Source organism: Hippoglossus stenolepis, chromosome 6 (genome assembly GCF_022539355.2).
Source record: "Hippoglossus stenolepis isolate QCI-W04-F060 chromosome 6, HSTE1.2, whole genome shotgun sequence".
NCBI lineage: Eukaryota > Metazoa > Chordata > Actinopteri > Pleuronectiformes > Pleuronectidae > Hippoglossus > Hippoglossus stenolepis.
In genome coordinates, this window is record NC_061488.1 from 11,680,766 (window position 1) to 11,696,981 (window position 16,216).

At 40.7% G+C, this 16,216-nt stretch overlaps 1 protein-coding gene across 1 annotated transcript; it reads left to right on the forward strand.

Annotated features, from left to right (window-relative positions):
• Positions 1-488: 488 nt before the first annotated feature.
• On the forward strand, positions 489-15,734 carry kcna10a (potassium voltage-gated channel, shaker-related subfamily, member 10a). The gene is made up of 2 exons (XM_035160278.2): positions 489-795; positions 11,422-15,734. The coding sequence occupies exon 2, from the start codon at positions 11,612-11,614 to the stop codon at positions 13,343-13,345; it is 1,734 nt and encodes a 577-aa protein (XP_035016169.1). The 5' UTR covers positions 489-795; positions 11,422-11,611; the 3' UTR covers positions 13,346-15,734.
• The last annotated feature ends 482 nt before the right edge of the window (positions 15,735-16,216 follow it).

The window sequence follows — 16,216 nt, forward strand, 5'->3', positions numbered from 1 at the left end:
CACAGCGGACATTTAGGCTAAAAACTTGGTGTAAATGACCTCGTTCTGACTCAAATTTGAATACCGGGTCTTACGGGCACTTCGATGACACCATGAGAGCAGTATGGATGCATTTTATGTTTATTTCTGTTGTTTTTGGACGTTTTAAGAATCGGTCACCATTTACTCCAATTTTATTGGATTTGGCTGCAACGCTGTTTACCCCTGAAACACCAAAAGTGTTTGGTGGACTCAAACACTTCACCCGCCCCTCCATCGACATAGTGGTGAGTATATAATGAGTGAATTTTCATTTTTGGGTGAACTATCCCTTTAAAGTCCATATTGTTGTAAGATGGAAATTGTGAATGTGTCCTTTGAGCATATTGATTAGAAATGAAAGGTTATAATGAAAGATAGCATCTCTCTCTCTCTCTCTCTCTCTCTCTCTCTTTTCTCTCCTCCCCTCTCCTCCCCTCCCCTCCCCTCCCCTCCCTGGAGATAAACAGATATCCACAGGCTGCAGCTTTTGGTTGGAGGACGAAAAAGAAAAAAAAAGAAATAAACAAACAGGGCTTTTGCCAGCGGGGAATTGGCCAAATTAAAACGTAAGCATGCAGTTGTTATATCATTGTCACATCTGGCCGGGCCACCTCCACCGCGCCTGCTGTCGGTGCGGTCAACCCGGGGGCGACAGGAAGTACGTGGGGGTCAGTGGATCCGGTGCGCACTAACCATGCCTCCGGCACGGCCCGGAGCGCACAAACTTTCGCCAGCTAAGCCCGGGCATGTGCGGGGATCGTGACGGGACTGAAGGTAGGTTCCTTTCTCCACTTCTCCTCCGTGCGTCCGTCACTGGCTCCTCATGTGCCATCCGTCACCACCACGCGCGTTTTCTTTCATTCAACCAGCTGTTGCACGGTCGCGCTACTTAAGTGTGTGGCTGGAGCAACAGAGAAATCACACCCGCCTTCTTTCACTGGAGAATAAAAGATGAAAACTTCAACTTTATAAAAACAGACCAGAGGAAATAAGGGATACTTCTTCCATCAATCTGGACAAAGCTCTTATATTTCCCCTCCCTGATTTAAGGAGGTGCTGAAAACAAATCAAACCCTCCTCAGTGAATGATTAATGGTTTAAAAAGTTCCTCAACTATAATTCAATTAAGAAAATGTATAAAGAAATGATGAATGAAACAGTATGAAGTTATTGAGTGTCATTTATGTTAGGATGTTGGCTATTGATTAATGGATAGTTGATTTGTTATATGTGATTTTTGAAAAGAAAGGAAGTCAAAAAAGTAATGAGCATATATATTTATGTTACACTCAAAAACAAATTATGCCTCTAACGTTGACTTTATGTAAGTCAATTACATGTTAAATTTCCATGTAACTTTATAACATTAGTTCAATGTAAAGTGCCACATGTTTTCTATCAGGTTGAGTTAGTGTGTTTAAATCAAATAACTTGAGAACTTCTACACAAAACATATGGAAATGTAATAAATGTAACAAATTGACATAAAGTCAACTATTAAGGCATAATTATTTTGTTATTAAGAGGATGAATAGTATTAGATTTTTTTCTTCCTGCTCCTTTTTTGTTGGTGGGATGTCTATAAGTGTGTAAGTGTAATGGTTTTATTTGTAAAATTGATTTGGATAACACTGAAATGGACGATATAAACTAAATTCACAGTAGGCTGCAGGACTGGCATATAGCTTCCTCTCCTCTGATACTGAATTAGTATCCAGCACCGTGGCTTGATTTCTTTCACAGAAACGGGCCTGCGTAAAAAGTAAAATACAGCTGTTACAGAAACAAGTAAGAAATAGTTGAATTGTCGGCTCTGTGATGGAAACCGAAAAGTGAAAAGCTCCTCTAATACCTACCTGAGATGACATGGCTCTGTAGAAATTGCAACTGCTCTCTGTTTAATGTGTGCTTGTCGAAATTAATGGAATTTACAGTAAATATCCCATTATGTTAAATAACATTGTATTTACTGTTTGCATTTACCTCGTTGTCATGTGGTGTTTCCTTTGTCTCCTCGAATAGTTTTAGTCTTCTTTAATACACATGGTGGAGCATAAACAATATATGAATCCTTTGACGACCATTTCTTCCGAAAGATCACCAATCAATAGCCATAATCTGGCCTGTTGTGTTAATTGTGTTATTGTGTTATTGTGTATGCACATATAAGTAGACTTGTTGCTATGAGTCTGTCCCTGTCAGTAAGCTGATACTGTGAGGGAGAAAATTCGTCTTGAGGGTTCAAAAGTGTACAGCGTGTGTCATTTATAAGCAGATGTGGAGCTTCACTGTGCACCGTGTATTTTGGCATCTGTGTGTGTGTGTGTGTGTGTGTGTGTGTGTGTGTGTGTGTGTGTGTGTGTGCACGTACATCACTTGTTAGTATGCTACCTGGGATTAGTGACATGTGGAGAGTCAGACCAGATGGCCATATTTTCTCTGTCTGGAACTGGCACCAAAAAAGCTTCTAAAAAAACATAACGTCATATTTTTGTAAATGAGACCGGCTTAATCCTCACTGGGAGAGAGGAATGCCGGGGTGTGTATGTGTGAGAGTGACCTAGGGAAGCAGTGGAAGGGATAACACTGCGTGAGTTGTCTGTACTTCATTGCTTTTGAGATAAAATGAAATGCTCGTTTAATTTCATTCAACCTGCTGCAAAACACCTAGTGACTGTCAAATCCCCTCGGACGGACCTATGGCCTGATGTACTTTGGAATTTCATTGTGCGTTTATAATACAAAAAAGCCTGTGTGTGTTTCATTGATAACTTTGCTCTGATAGTTGCTGGCCACAGCTGCATGTGTGGCGTGTAACACTTTCATCCAGACAGACTCGCACTGGCACATCAATCTTTTTGTCAGTGCCAGTAATTGAGGGCGTCTTGACAAAGCAACAAGATCTGGCATGTCTTCCCTTTTTTTATTGACCAGACACATTAACCAGCAGCGTTCAGTCTTTGTCCTTATTTAGAAGTGATGCACTTTAAATGACCTGTTCCTCCAGATTTAATACCTGCATTTAGATTTTTTTTTAAACCAGAACATCTGTCTGATTCCATCAAACTGCGTTTTTATTTATCCCTCTGCCTGAGCACATAACACAGGTCGCACCTTCAGTCTTATCAATTTCATCGCCTCCAGTTAAGTCTCTGTGCTGTTTTTAGCTGCTCCACTGGAAGTTTTTAATTCATCAGGAGGATTTTTGGCTGTACTCCCCTCATGCTGTTGTTGCCGTTGTTGTGTGCGTGCGTGCATGCGTGCGTGCATACGTGAGTGTGTGCGTTTGTGTGTGTTGTCAAAAAGCCAGGGGAGGATTTTGGTCCCAGCTGCTGTGCACTGGGACTTGGCCTGGAGCCTGCAGACACCCATGTCAGCATCAGCAGCAATGAGAGTGCACGTAGACAACAAATCTGCTCCAGACAGACATATGGAGGAGGCAGGGGTGACATGAGCAAACTTATATTAAGATGTTTTATTTTACATTTTTGGGCAGGATATTGAGTATCAGCCATGTTTAATTCAGTTTCACCACATTTAAATTGACTAGACGTGGATTTTAATTTTGATCTGCACCAACATTTTATGGTTTATTCTATGGTTTAAGTCTCTTGGAAATCTGTCAAGTAGTTTTTTTTGCGATCCTGCTAAATAACAGACAAACTAACAAACCAAGACGAAAACATAACCTCTTCTGTGGAGACAGTAAGAAGTAAGGTTACAAAGACGGTTGTAGTCGTCATCCAAAAATCTACTTTTATCCACTTGAGTCCGTGGTCCCTGGTCTATACTGTTGCACTATTTTAATGTGTTTAATGTGTGTGTGTTTGTGTGTTACATCTACACTCGCTCTACTCTGTAATTGACCTGTTCATCAAACAGCCTCCAACACAGCATCATCAAAAGTTATTCAGCAAATTAGTGAAGCAATAGAGCACATGCTCATTTCAGGATGTAGCATCCCACGCGCACACACACACACACACACACATGCAATAAAACATAAAGTATAATGTCACCTTCTATAACTGCCACACTCTGGAGTACATCAGGGTCCATTTTGCATCTATTTTTAGCTCCATTACTGAGAAGCATTGTTGGCTCTGGTTGTGAGGGCTGCATTACCAAATGGACATTTGTAATTCATATTTCAGTAAGTGATGTAAAAGCTCAAGAGAGAGGGCTAAGGTTACGATATTCGGATAATAGATGTTTGATAATTAAAAATATATTCTAAATTACCATCTGCAATACTGGGTTTTTAACTAACAATTATTTTTAGTAAAAATTAAGTTGGTAATTATTTGCACAATTAATATTCATCAGATATGTTTGTTTGAAATGAAGCCACAATATCAACACTGATCACCGCATAATGATCGATACTTTTCTTAAATGAGTAAGATCTTTCTTCATAGCTGCATGCACTCCGCTCTCTCTCTCTCTCTCTCTCTCTCTCTCTCTCTCTCTCTCTCGTTGACACACAGACAGCCTGACACACTCACTCAGACACACAAACATTGTCATCGGACACGTGTAAACTCAGACTGGGTGGAGATGGCTCAGTTTGGCATGGTTAAGTTGGCAGTGCGCAGCGTGAATGATAGAGACGCAGAGAGGAGCAGTAAATTACTGACAGAGCCGGTAAAATATTTTAAAAAATAACTTCATGTTCAATGTTTGAAAAGATCCAAAATGATTACTGTAAGCAGACTTAGTGGAGCTGTGCATGGCTCCCTGAGTGTGGCTTTGTGGCGCTGTGGCAGCCACTCTCGCCTGTGCAGTTGAGCTGTCTTGGTTCCCTGGGTCTGTGTCCCGGCTCTGTGCACTCTCCCTCGGGCAATGGAACTGCCTGATGGCTCAGTACCACTTTTGGAGCTCTTGTGCATGAGTTATCATGGAGTGGAGCTTTAGTATCAAGGTCCTGCCCATATCTGTGCTCAACCAAAAGTCAGTCTTAGCTGTCAATCATGATGTTTCATTTTGTTTTTATAGCATCAAATAACTAATTCAAACTAAACTTACCCTTACACAAATGAACACTTTAATTTTTCTGATAAGAACTAACCTGGTTTTGATGAGAAGTGATGAATGTGAATTATACAGCATATTAACCTATTCTGTTAGACTACCAAATTAAATTCACAAACCTTCCCAAATATGGGCCCTTTAAAATGTCACAATACTACATCCAATCTAAAAGAAAAAATGAAACTTGGCAAAAATTCTGTAAGGAAGCGACCTACTTTCAATCCCAAGCACAGTTTCCCACTATGTCGAAGCTCCACCTACTCATTCTTGTCTCATCCAATCACAACCTGACAATTTGCCTTTAGCCAATCACTTGTTAGCTGTCAACCTTCAAGTGTTGTCTGTTTTTTCGGTTGTCATCCATCTGTCATTTCAGCACCATGAGGTTTTGTGTCTCACCTCTTCACCTCGACTGTAGATGCCTGAACTTCTACCCTCTGATCAGAAGTTTCCTCTCATGAAGTCATCAGCTCCATTCCTCATCATCCTCACCAGTGTCTATCCTCAGAGGAAGTTTTCTACATATTGAAACCATCATAGCACTTTATGACCTTTTAGTTCAAGCTCATACGTGACAAAGGAAAGAGTCAAATATGCACATTGACAAACTGGACCCAGAGAATTATTAGTATTTAAATCGAAAAAGAATCATTGAATTAATCTTTTTTTAACCAAAATATCCATTAATCAACTACTCATCACAACTAATGTAAGTGCAAGTGGTTTTAAACACTGAACCTTAACTTTAGCTTTAATATAGTTTCGTTTCTATAGATGGATTATGAAGTTAACAAAGAATATTTGCTCGTAAATCTGCACATTTGTGTGTGTGTGCGCTCCTTTTTTGCGTTTGTGTGGCTATCTGTGATGGCTCACTATCATATCTGTGTTGATCTGACGGAAGAGATTCCTCGGCTTATGGCACTGAGCTGCCCAGCCTGCATTAATCTGCTTAATAGGGTCAAAACTCCGGTCCAGAAATATCAGTTCTACCAAACCATGCCCTCACACAGCCACAGACCACCCCCACACAGCCACAACCACCGTATCCACCAGCATGATCACAGGATCATAACAAATGCTGCAGCGCACAAGGTCAAACATACTGTATTTACTTGCCTTAATGTGAGAGTATCTCCGGTGATAGTACTATATAGTCCCCCCCCACCACACACACACAGTGAGCGCACTTAACAGATACACCAACTGTTCTCAGCTGCACACATCTGGCACACTGCAGATTTATTCTTGTGATAATGAATATTAGTCAGTAAAGTGTGTTGGAATTTGGATTTCAGTGTGTGCTGAGGGGAGTGAACCATCATTTAAAGACAGAGATAATTTTAGGTTAGTTTGTCATTTATTGCACAGGAGGCACGGGCTTTGAAACAACTGCAGCGGTAGAAGTTTCAAGTATATCTACTTACACAATATGGTATATAGTTTAACACTATTTGTGTGGAGCCACATACTGAAGTACTTAGAGGTTAAATAACTTGTCTATTAAGAGTCAAGTTTCTGTTTCAAGCTGTGACAAAAGCGGACCTGACGACCACTTAGATTAAAATGTGAAATATGCACCAGGATCAGCTGCAAGCAAAAGATCACTTGAAACTTTAATGAAGCCTCAACCCTGAGTGGAATTACTCAGGGATCTCTCTCACACACACAAACACACACACACATGAAGAAAAAAAAAGTAGAAAAACACCCCATAAAATTGTACCGGCTAACGTCAGACAGACATAATGGCCGTAATACGCTAAGCTTGATCTCCTTAAAAACCTTTCATGGCTTTAAAAGATCTGAAGTCAGCAGTCTTGATCCGCACCAAAAGCAAAATGGAGAGAATGTGTTGTCTCTTAATGAGGAGCAGGCAGAAATGTGAGATCATCCAGCTCAGTTGGAGAGAGTGAGTGTGTTGCTGTCCGTATCTTTTTCAGTGATGTGTGTTAAATTTTCATAAACGTGTCTTCACATTAAACCCGTTACTGGAAAGTAATGTAAGTTGGTGCTGCACTTGTCTCCAGTAGTTCACGTTTGCATCGGTTAATGCAGCAAATCCTCCGCTGAATTAATCAAAACAGAAAATGGTTAATTGTTACTCAGTGTAATACAATGTTGTGATGTCTGATGATGGTATTCCTTGCCGACCAGCTAGCAAAGCCTTAGCTTGCGGTTAAGCTAGATCTGCCTGAACATCTGCTCATGTTTACGCACATGTGGTAAAGTCACAAGGGCAAGCTCACTAAACTGCACAGTTGCTCAGCACTGCGTGTAAGAGCATGTTTCTGATGGAGATTCCCATGTTGGCCCACATATACAGTTACCCCCCCCCACTGTATGTGTGCAGGGCTTTCCTGTGTTTGCTTGCATCAGAGCTTTATATGTAGAATGACTTTTCATTGTTTGTTTTTTTCACCATGTCTCCCCGTGTATTAATAGAGTGGTAAGAATAGTCATGTGTTGGCGTGGGCCCCATATGACACCTCCTTTTTTCGCTGTCCTACCGCGAGTCAAGGTCACGCTACCTCCTCGGAAGCATTTTGTCCTCACTGCTGCAATACACAGCTGCTGCTGTCTGGCAAAGGCTTGTATAATCCTGTACATGTTTATCTTAGATGATTTATTTATTCTTTTTTTTTATCTTGTCATTACTTTGAGCTTAAAGGGATAGTTCACCCGAAAATGAATATTCACTAATTATCTACTCACCACTATGTCGATGGAGGTTTTTGAGTCCACAAAACACTTTAGGAGTTTCAGGGGTAAACAGCGTTGCAGCCAAATCCAATACAATTGAAGTAACTGGTGACCACTTCTTCAAACGTAGAGAAACAACAGAATAAAAACATAAAATGCCTCCATACTGCTCTTGTAGTGTCATGGAAGTGTCTGTAAGCCCCAACATTCAAATTCGACTGGAAACGGCGTCATTTACACAAGTTCTCACGAGACAAGATCAGCGAGAATTTGGCTGCAGTAACTATAGGAGAAGGATAGCAGCGGACATTTAGGCTAAAATTATGGTATAAATGACACAGTTGAATGTTAAACTGCATATTGCTTTTATTCTCAGTACAATCAGAGTTTCTGTTTTGTTGTTTAATTCAGCCATTTTTTCCACTACACCTCCAATCCAGATTCAAGTAAAAGGTATTTTTGCCAATATGTTTTCTGTGATTTATGAACAGATTTTCAATGGATTCTAGAAAACGTTTTTATATCATCCCTACATTTACTCTTTCGTTGTCAGTTTAGCTTAGTTTGGTTATTCTTTTACAACTAGTACTCAGTAGGGCATAAACAATTTTTTTTTAATAGATAAATATCAGTTCCCTAAATATGCCTAATTTCTTTCTCATCCAGATCTATGAATTATTACGCAGCGTTATTGGATATGCCCTTAATGTCCTATCCTTCCACCAAGTTTCGTGGAAATCTGTGGAGTATTTTTTGCATAATCTTGCTGAGAAACAAAGAAACAGATGGGGGGGCGGGACATAATCTGCTTGCTAGAGGTAAACATGCAGCACATTTGTTGTGATTAATTGACATACATAAAAAAAATCTGGATCAAATGTCTAAACGTTTTAGAGAAAAGAAAAATCCTGTTTCAAGAGGATAAATAAATATCAAATACCAAAATAAATATTGATGTGATATTGAATTAGCCATAGTTTAACAGTGTTGACATGACTCTGTCGTTGTTCACACATACTCATGGAGTGGAGTGGCAGCTTCCCTGCATGCCTGTGTGCACAAATACATTTTACACCGTGAAGACAGGGAGGTATGTCAAGAAGGCAGCTCGCTGACTCTGTCACTCTCTCATCGTTCTTTCCCTCTCAGCCATGTCAGACACGTAAATCGATTTGCTAAGCATCAATTATTAATTGTGATACTGTTAATAAATCAGATATGGTGTGTGTGTGTGTGTGTTTAAGCATGTAGAAATCTGAGGATCTTATCGCACCGTTCCACTCCATTGGGCCTTGAGCACATCACCCAGATCATGATGTGAGACAGTTTATAGGACACCTGGGCCACAGCACTCACACACAGACACATCCACAAAATGAACAGTGTTTAGCATCAGGTTCTTTTACACTGTCTGTCTTTTTTCCCCTTTGTTCCTCTGTGTGCATGCCTGTTTCAATTCATTCGTGAGTGTGCATGTGTTCACATGTGGCCTTTGCCACAGCTCTAGTTTCTACTTCAGCGTAAGGTTACCCAATGCTGTCTGTGATAGATTAGTCATTCTGATCCTGATTGTGGCCTTAGCAGAGAGCAGCCGCAGTGGCAGAACCTGTGGAGGAGCCTTTTCTCCCCCTTCTGTTTGACCTTTTTACAGAATATTGTACACACGTGGCTCGTAGGCTTCTTCATAAGTCAGGTAAGGTGTGTGCTGCTGTTTGTAGCTCTGTCTGTTACCATGTCTGGGCTGTTTGTACTGTTATTTCTATGGTGTTTCTTTATGCAACAGAAAGAGTCTAAAGAGCAGGTTTGCAGCTGATGAAAGTAAATTCCTAAACCAGAGACTCTCAATAGATCTTGGTAGAGACCGATCGATATGTATCGGTCGGCAGATAATACTGCCCAATATCACTGACATAGCGGTATCAGCGTTTTGCGCCGAAATGAAAACTTTTACAGAATATTCAATGCAGAAAAGTTGTGCATTTAAATTTTAAAAAGATTCAGATTTTAAGTATTCGTTGTGTTTATGTTTTCTTTTTATTTACTCCCTAATATCAGTATCGGCATCCCCCAAAGTTCTCGGCCACGACTGTAATTAAACGTAAACAGCTGAATCAGTGCAAACCTCTTGATTCGTTTTAGAAACAATTTGTCTTTTCAGAGCGTCGGAGCACTCGCATTGCTTTCAATTACCTTTAGAGACAGACATTTAAGAGTGTTCAGGTCTGTCTGTTGCAATAAGCAACAGAATTATTGAAAACAAATTAGGAATCGGACCAGCAGAGAAATATCATTGGCTAATTTCTATATTCTGATCTAAGGATAGATGTTTTGTATTTCTATTTTAAGATATGACAAAGTTCTGGTTGTTTAAAAGGTCAGATCATGTCATTCCAGTCATGTGGTTGAAGATCGGAGGAGAGAGGGGTTGGATTGATCATTTTAGCTGAGTGGTGATCTGTCATTAAAGCTGTAGGTGTTTTTCCTATTAGATACATTTGTCAGTTTTGAATCAACCTTCTTCCTGTACGGACAATCTCAGCTCTTGTTTCTCTTACCCCCTCATCGTCATCTGGTTCTTCTCTCCGTGATAAACCCTCTGTCCAGACTTGCTCTCTCATCATCCTGTCTCTCCATCCACCCACCTATCAACTCCCATTCTCTCTGACTGTCACTTTCCTTCCTCATCTCATCCCACCCACATCCGTCTTCCCAACAATTTTCACGTCATCCTCTTTATTCACTCAGCTGGACTCTCCTTCCCCCCAGCAGGATTGGTATCACTGGTGTTTTAGGTGGTGAATCATCTCTGGAGTCTTTAATTAAACATCTGCAGGCGTCAGCACTCGATCGCACACGTGTACAGTGCAAGCACAATGCACACACAGATCCACACTCAGACAAATGCATGCACACCTCACAAGTCAGCCTACAAATGATTTATTTCTTTATGTTAATGAAAGATACATTTAACAAAGACGTAAAAACAAACAGCAGAATAGAAACAGTCAAACTAATGTATTCTCAAGGTGAGAGGAAATTAAGGGGCACTGTCCAGCTTATATATGAGCCCTGGTGTCTGGAGGAAGTGAAGCCTATGCTATCGCAGCACAGCCATTTAATTATGCACTAATGTATGCACGGCCCTGGTTGTCCTGTCCTACCCTCTCCTCCTACAGCCTGATTTCAGGTTACTCTAACAAATAAGCCCTCCATTAGCTACATTTACGTCCAAATGTTTGGTCACTGTTTTGTTTAATCTTTTTTTCTTTTTCACAGTTACATGACTCATCACAGTGCCTCCACAATAACAGACTGTGGAAAGAAGTTTCAAAGACTTCACTACTACGTCTGTCTTTCCAAACTGGTCAAATCTCCTCCTCATGCCAGTGTTACTGCTTAATCTCTTCTTTCTTTCTACCATTCTCTAGCAGCCTCAACCTCTTCTTCCTCTTTCTCCCCTCATTTCCGTATCTCCAACTCTCACTCGTCTTTCTGGTGCTGGCTGTTTCCAGAGAGATGGGTGTCTAGGAAACGAGGAGTCATGATAGTATATGTACTTCCAGACATAATATTCTTGTCAGCTGATGACAATTTTCACAAAACAAACCCTTCACCATTGACAGGAAGACACTAACTTTCTTTCTCTCTGTGTCTCTCACTCCGCAGGTGTTAGAGGGAGGAAAGGATAGAGAAGACAGAGAATTCGTCCTGTTAGTGTAGGTTGTGCTGACGACAGGATTCTCTGGTTCTCCGCTGCTGAATCCTGTGACTGAGCCGCCAATCTGTCCATTTGTGTGAGTGTGTGTGATTGTCTTACCCTGGGCTATCAAGGCTTGGCACTGGCTGAACTGCAGCCATGGAGGTGGCCCTGGTAGACTTTGAGAGCCTGGATGAACTTGACGGCAGCCTTGAGGATGAGGTGGACACCTATGCTGATGAGACCACAGCTCTCACGGTGGACCTACCCCCAGAGGACCACAGCTCACGCGGCAACTACCTTCTGCGAGCTTCTCAACTTTCCTCTACACCCTCCCACCACAGTACTGTGCCCTCCTGCATTTGGGAATCCACCTCATCTTCACCCATTCAACAAGCACATACACTGGTGGTGCCCCAGTCCCCTACGATACCATCCCCAAGCAGGCAGGGGCGCAGTAGCTGCGACAGCATAATCTCCAACTGGAAATTGCTGCTAAGTAGTGAGGGCACTAAGGAGAGTGAGACGATCTTCAATCGGCTTGCTAAGGAGTGCTGCGAAGATTTATTCGCCGATAAACCTGGGCTCGATGATGGAGAACAGAAAGTCATCATCAACATTGCTGGTCTCCGTTTTGAGACGCAGCTCAAAACATTGGACCAGTTTCCTGAAACTCTGCTTGGAGACCCTTTGAAGAGAATGGAGTACTTTGATCCAATGAGGAATGAGTATTTCTTTGATCGGAACAGACCCAGTTTTGACGGGATCTTGTATTACTACCAATCAGGGGGTAAGATCAGACGACCAGCTAATGTTCCCCTTGATGTGTTTGCAGATGAAATTGTGTTTTATGAGCTTGGAAATGAGGCCTTGGAGCAGTTCAGAGAAGATGAAGGATTTATAAAGGATGTTGACATACCTCTACCTTCTAATGACATGTACAAGCAATTCTGGTTACTGTTTGAGTACCCAGAGAGCTCCAATGCTGCCCGGGGTGTAGCACTTGTGTCTGTTTTTGTTATTGTCATATCCATCATTATTTTCTGCATGGAAACTCTTCCGGAATTTAGAGATGACTCTGACCCAGTTGTACCCACAGTTCTACAACCTTTCAACCAATCCAGAGGTAGCACGGCTCCACCTGGTGCCAATCCCACAACTTTCTCTGATCCCTTCTTCGTCATTGAGACCGCCTGCATCACCTGGTTTTTCTTTGAGCTCTGTCTGAGGTTTTTGGTCTGTCCCAGCAAAAAGGAATTTTTCCACAACCTCATGAACATCATTGACATTATATCCATAATCCCCTATTTCGTTACTGTGATTACAGAAATGGTCACAACGCCAGAGGAAAACTCAGGGCAGAACATGTCTTTGGCCATTCTTCGTATCATCCGCCTTGTCAGGGTGTTTCGTATATTTAAACTCTCACGTCACTCCAAGGGACTGCAAATCCTGGGACAGACTCTAAAAGCCAGTATGCGTGAGCTCGGCTTGCTCATCTTTTTCCTCTTCATTGGAGTCATCCTTTTCTCCAGTGCTATCTACTTTGCTGAGGTAGATGAGCCTAACACACAGTTTGTCAGCATACCTGATGGATTCTGGTGGGCTGTGGTTACCATGACCACTGTGGGCTATGGGGACATGTGTCCCATCACCATGGGGGGCAAGATGGTGGGCACCCTGTGTGCCATCGCAGGTGTGCTGACCATCGCTTTGCCTGTTCCTGTTATTGTCTCTAACTTCAACTACTTCTACCATAGAGAGACAGAGGCAGAGGACAAGTTGCCGTTGACAGATGCTAATGAGCAAGACATGAAGGCTGAGACAAATAACAAGCAGGGTAGCAACACCTCACTCAATATACCCAATGGCATTTGGGAGATGAACAAATAACTGAAGGACTCTGTTAAAAAGAAGAAGAAACTTCCACAAAGCAGTGTAAGAATTTTGAAGATATAGAGACTATACAGAGATTTAACCTTCATGATTTGTGTTGAAGAACGACTAAGTGAGGTATGTTGTTTGTAAACTTTAAAAATATGTTTTATAATGAAATACAGGGCATACCCTGATTGCCTCTTCAGTGTCTATTATGAGAATGACACATTGGAAATAACAGACAAGTCATGTTCAAGATGTCAACATATTACAAGCTTACTTTGTGTTAGGACAATTTGTTTGTTAAGCATAAAAGACCCTTATTGTCATATTTCAGCAGTATATATGTTTAAAGTTGTTTTTATAATTTTTGTCTTATTTGTAGTATCTTGGCCATTAATCCTAATGCTTATAACATTTTGCGCACCAGCTTGACTGCTGAGATTTTGGACACACAGACTTGAAACACAACTTTAAAAAGAGTGAAGAGTTGAAGTTTCTTCAAGGGCCATGAAAGTACAAGAGTTATACAGGTTTTAACCAGACACATTTAATGAAAATAATAGAGAGGAGTTAAATGCCACCAGCCTGCGTGTTATATGGAGCAACTTCTTGGCTCAATTTATGGGAATGACCTTTCCGCTGCTGCAATAGCTGACAAATAATGTTTATGACAGTAACATTACTGGCTTACTTCACTGATAGGTCAAGAGGTCGTGCAATAGGTCAAGTGAATCATGAGGCAAACTACTAGAACAAAAACTTAAAAATGTGCCGTATAGAGTTTCCACAATGTTACTATGACAATACTGAGAGTCAGTTTTTGATGCTTGAGACATGTATAGATGATCTATTGCACCCACAAGATGATGCAGCTTTCTTCAGATGTGCAAAATCATCAAGTGATAGGAATGATGGCCAATCCTTCTCAAATAGGACCAAGGTTGTTTATGAAAACATTGCAAAACACAAATATCTCAAATTAAATTTTTCTGTAAGAATGTGTACCTTGTATATAGTTTCTAGGATATAGGTCTGCTGTATTTATTTATTTTTAAATGTCTCACGATTTCATTGTATTTATTCATTCTCTCTGATACGTATCGGGGGTAACAATACTCCACTAATTATAGTCGTCTGACTTCACACTATGTATTTAATGGAGTGCCTTAAAATACGTATTTAGGAAACTGTTGAACTCGCCATACATAATCTTACTGTAACACCCATCATCATGCATATATACTTATATACGTATTTTTTATTTCAGCTTGGTTGAAAATGTACAAGTTGTTCTCCATTCTGGCATTTGATTGTGAGAGTTATTATCCAAAACGCTGTCCGACAAAGAAATGCATTCTGACCTGAAATACAGTATATTGTAGCCAAAGTACAGCAAAGATTGAATCTGTTTGTGAAGCGGATACCTTTTGGATCTCATGTATAAACATCATCAGTGGACATCATATTGACAGAATAAAAGTTTCAGTTACAACGTGATCAGAAAAAAACAGAAAGTAGAGAGAAGCCAAAGATAACCATGAATACAGGGTATAAAGGGAACTGTTATAGCTGTTGCATTAGTCCTGCTGTTGCAGGACTAATGGTAAATTATGCTGTGTTAATGCAATGTCAAAATGGTATTTTTTTATATCTTGTATTTACTGATTATAAAAGAAATGTTTGAAAGTAAGTTGCATGTTATTCTAGCTCCAGAAGGATATTATCTCAAAATAGCTTGGTCTTGTATAATGTCTGGATTTCTGGTTGAGCATAAAATCCAATTAAATTTACCACCAACCTACAAAAAATGCTTTCATTGGTAACACACACACGAGTTCTTTCAGATTAAAGTTAGCTATTGTGTAAGTTGTTAACCTTAATTTGAAGTTAAAAAACTTCAGTTGTGTGTTACCAAATAAAGTCATATTTTAAGTTGGTTCAACAATTTCCTTTTTCAGTGTTATATGCGTCTTCAAGGAGATGATACTTCAGCTTTAAGGATATAAAGATGATTACAGTGGTTATACAGTATGCCCATTTTAATGATATGAATGTCAGTCCCTTGTCTGTAAAGTCCCAGTTAAGTAACTACTCAGAGGTAGACTGGCCTGAAGTTATTACCTTGTGTTGTCAGGACTACAACGCGGGTGAGGGTTTATCACACCAACATGACCATTACACTGTATTTGTATTTGTACATATCAGTATATGACTTACTGTTATGTTGATGCAATATATTCTGGAATTTTAATAATGTCTCCTCATGTTTTATGTGGTCTGATGTTTTTCAAAAGGGTGTGTGTGTGTGAGCACGCTCTTGTACAGCTATCTTTGTGAGGACCAGTACAACCTACGGAGTGAGGACATTTTGGGAAAGTGAGGACCTTTTGGCAGGTCCTCACTTTGTGACCCCCTTTAATGGACTGTTTGGGGGTTAAGACTCGGTTTTAGGGTTAGGGTTCGAATTAGGTTTAGGTTAGGTTAAGGGTTAGGGTTAGGTTTAGGCATTTAGTATGGATGGTTGGGGTAAGGGCTAGGGACTGCATTATGCCAATGAGTGTCCTCACTAAGGCAGCTGTACAAACGTGTGTGTGTGTGTGTGGGTGCGCGCGTGCGCCAGGTGACAGAAGAAGAAAGTAAGAGGGGTCGGTGTTCTTGTAATTTCTCTTTATCTCAGTCGGTGTTAACCCAGAAAATGCCCCATGTTTTATACGATTTCGTCATTACTCTCAGGAGTCTGTCTCTGCTTTCACCGTTATGTTAGTGCCACACGCATACACACACACACACACACACACACACACACACACACACACACACACACACGGAAAGGTAGAGGTCACATTAAAGCAAGTGAATCAACAGTATCACTGGAGATCTTCC

Bases quoted from the DNA above. Each gene is read 5' to 3' on its own strand.
- kcna10a (XM_035160278.2), top strand. From the start codon at position 11,612: ATGGAGGTGGCCCTGGTAGACTTTGAGAGCCTGGATGAACTTGACGGC.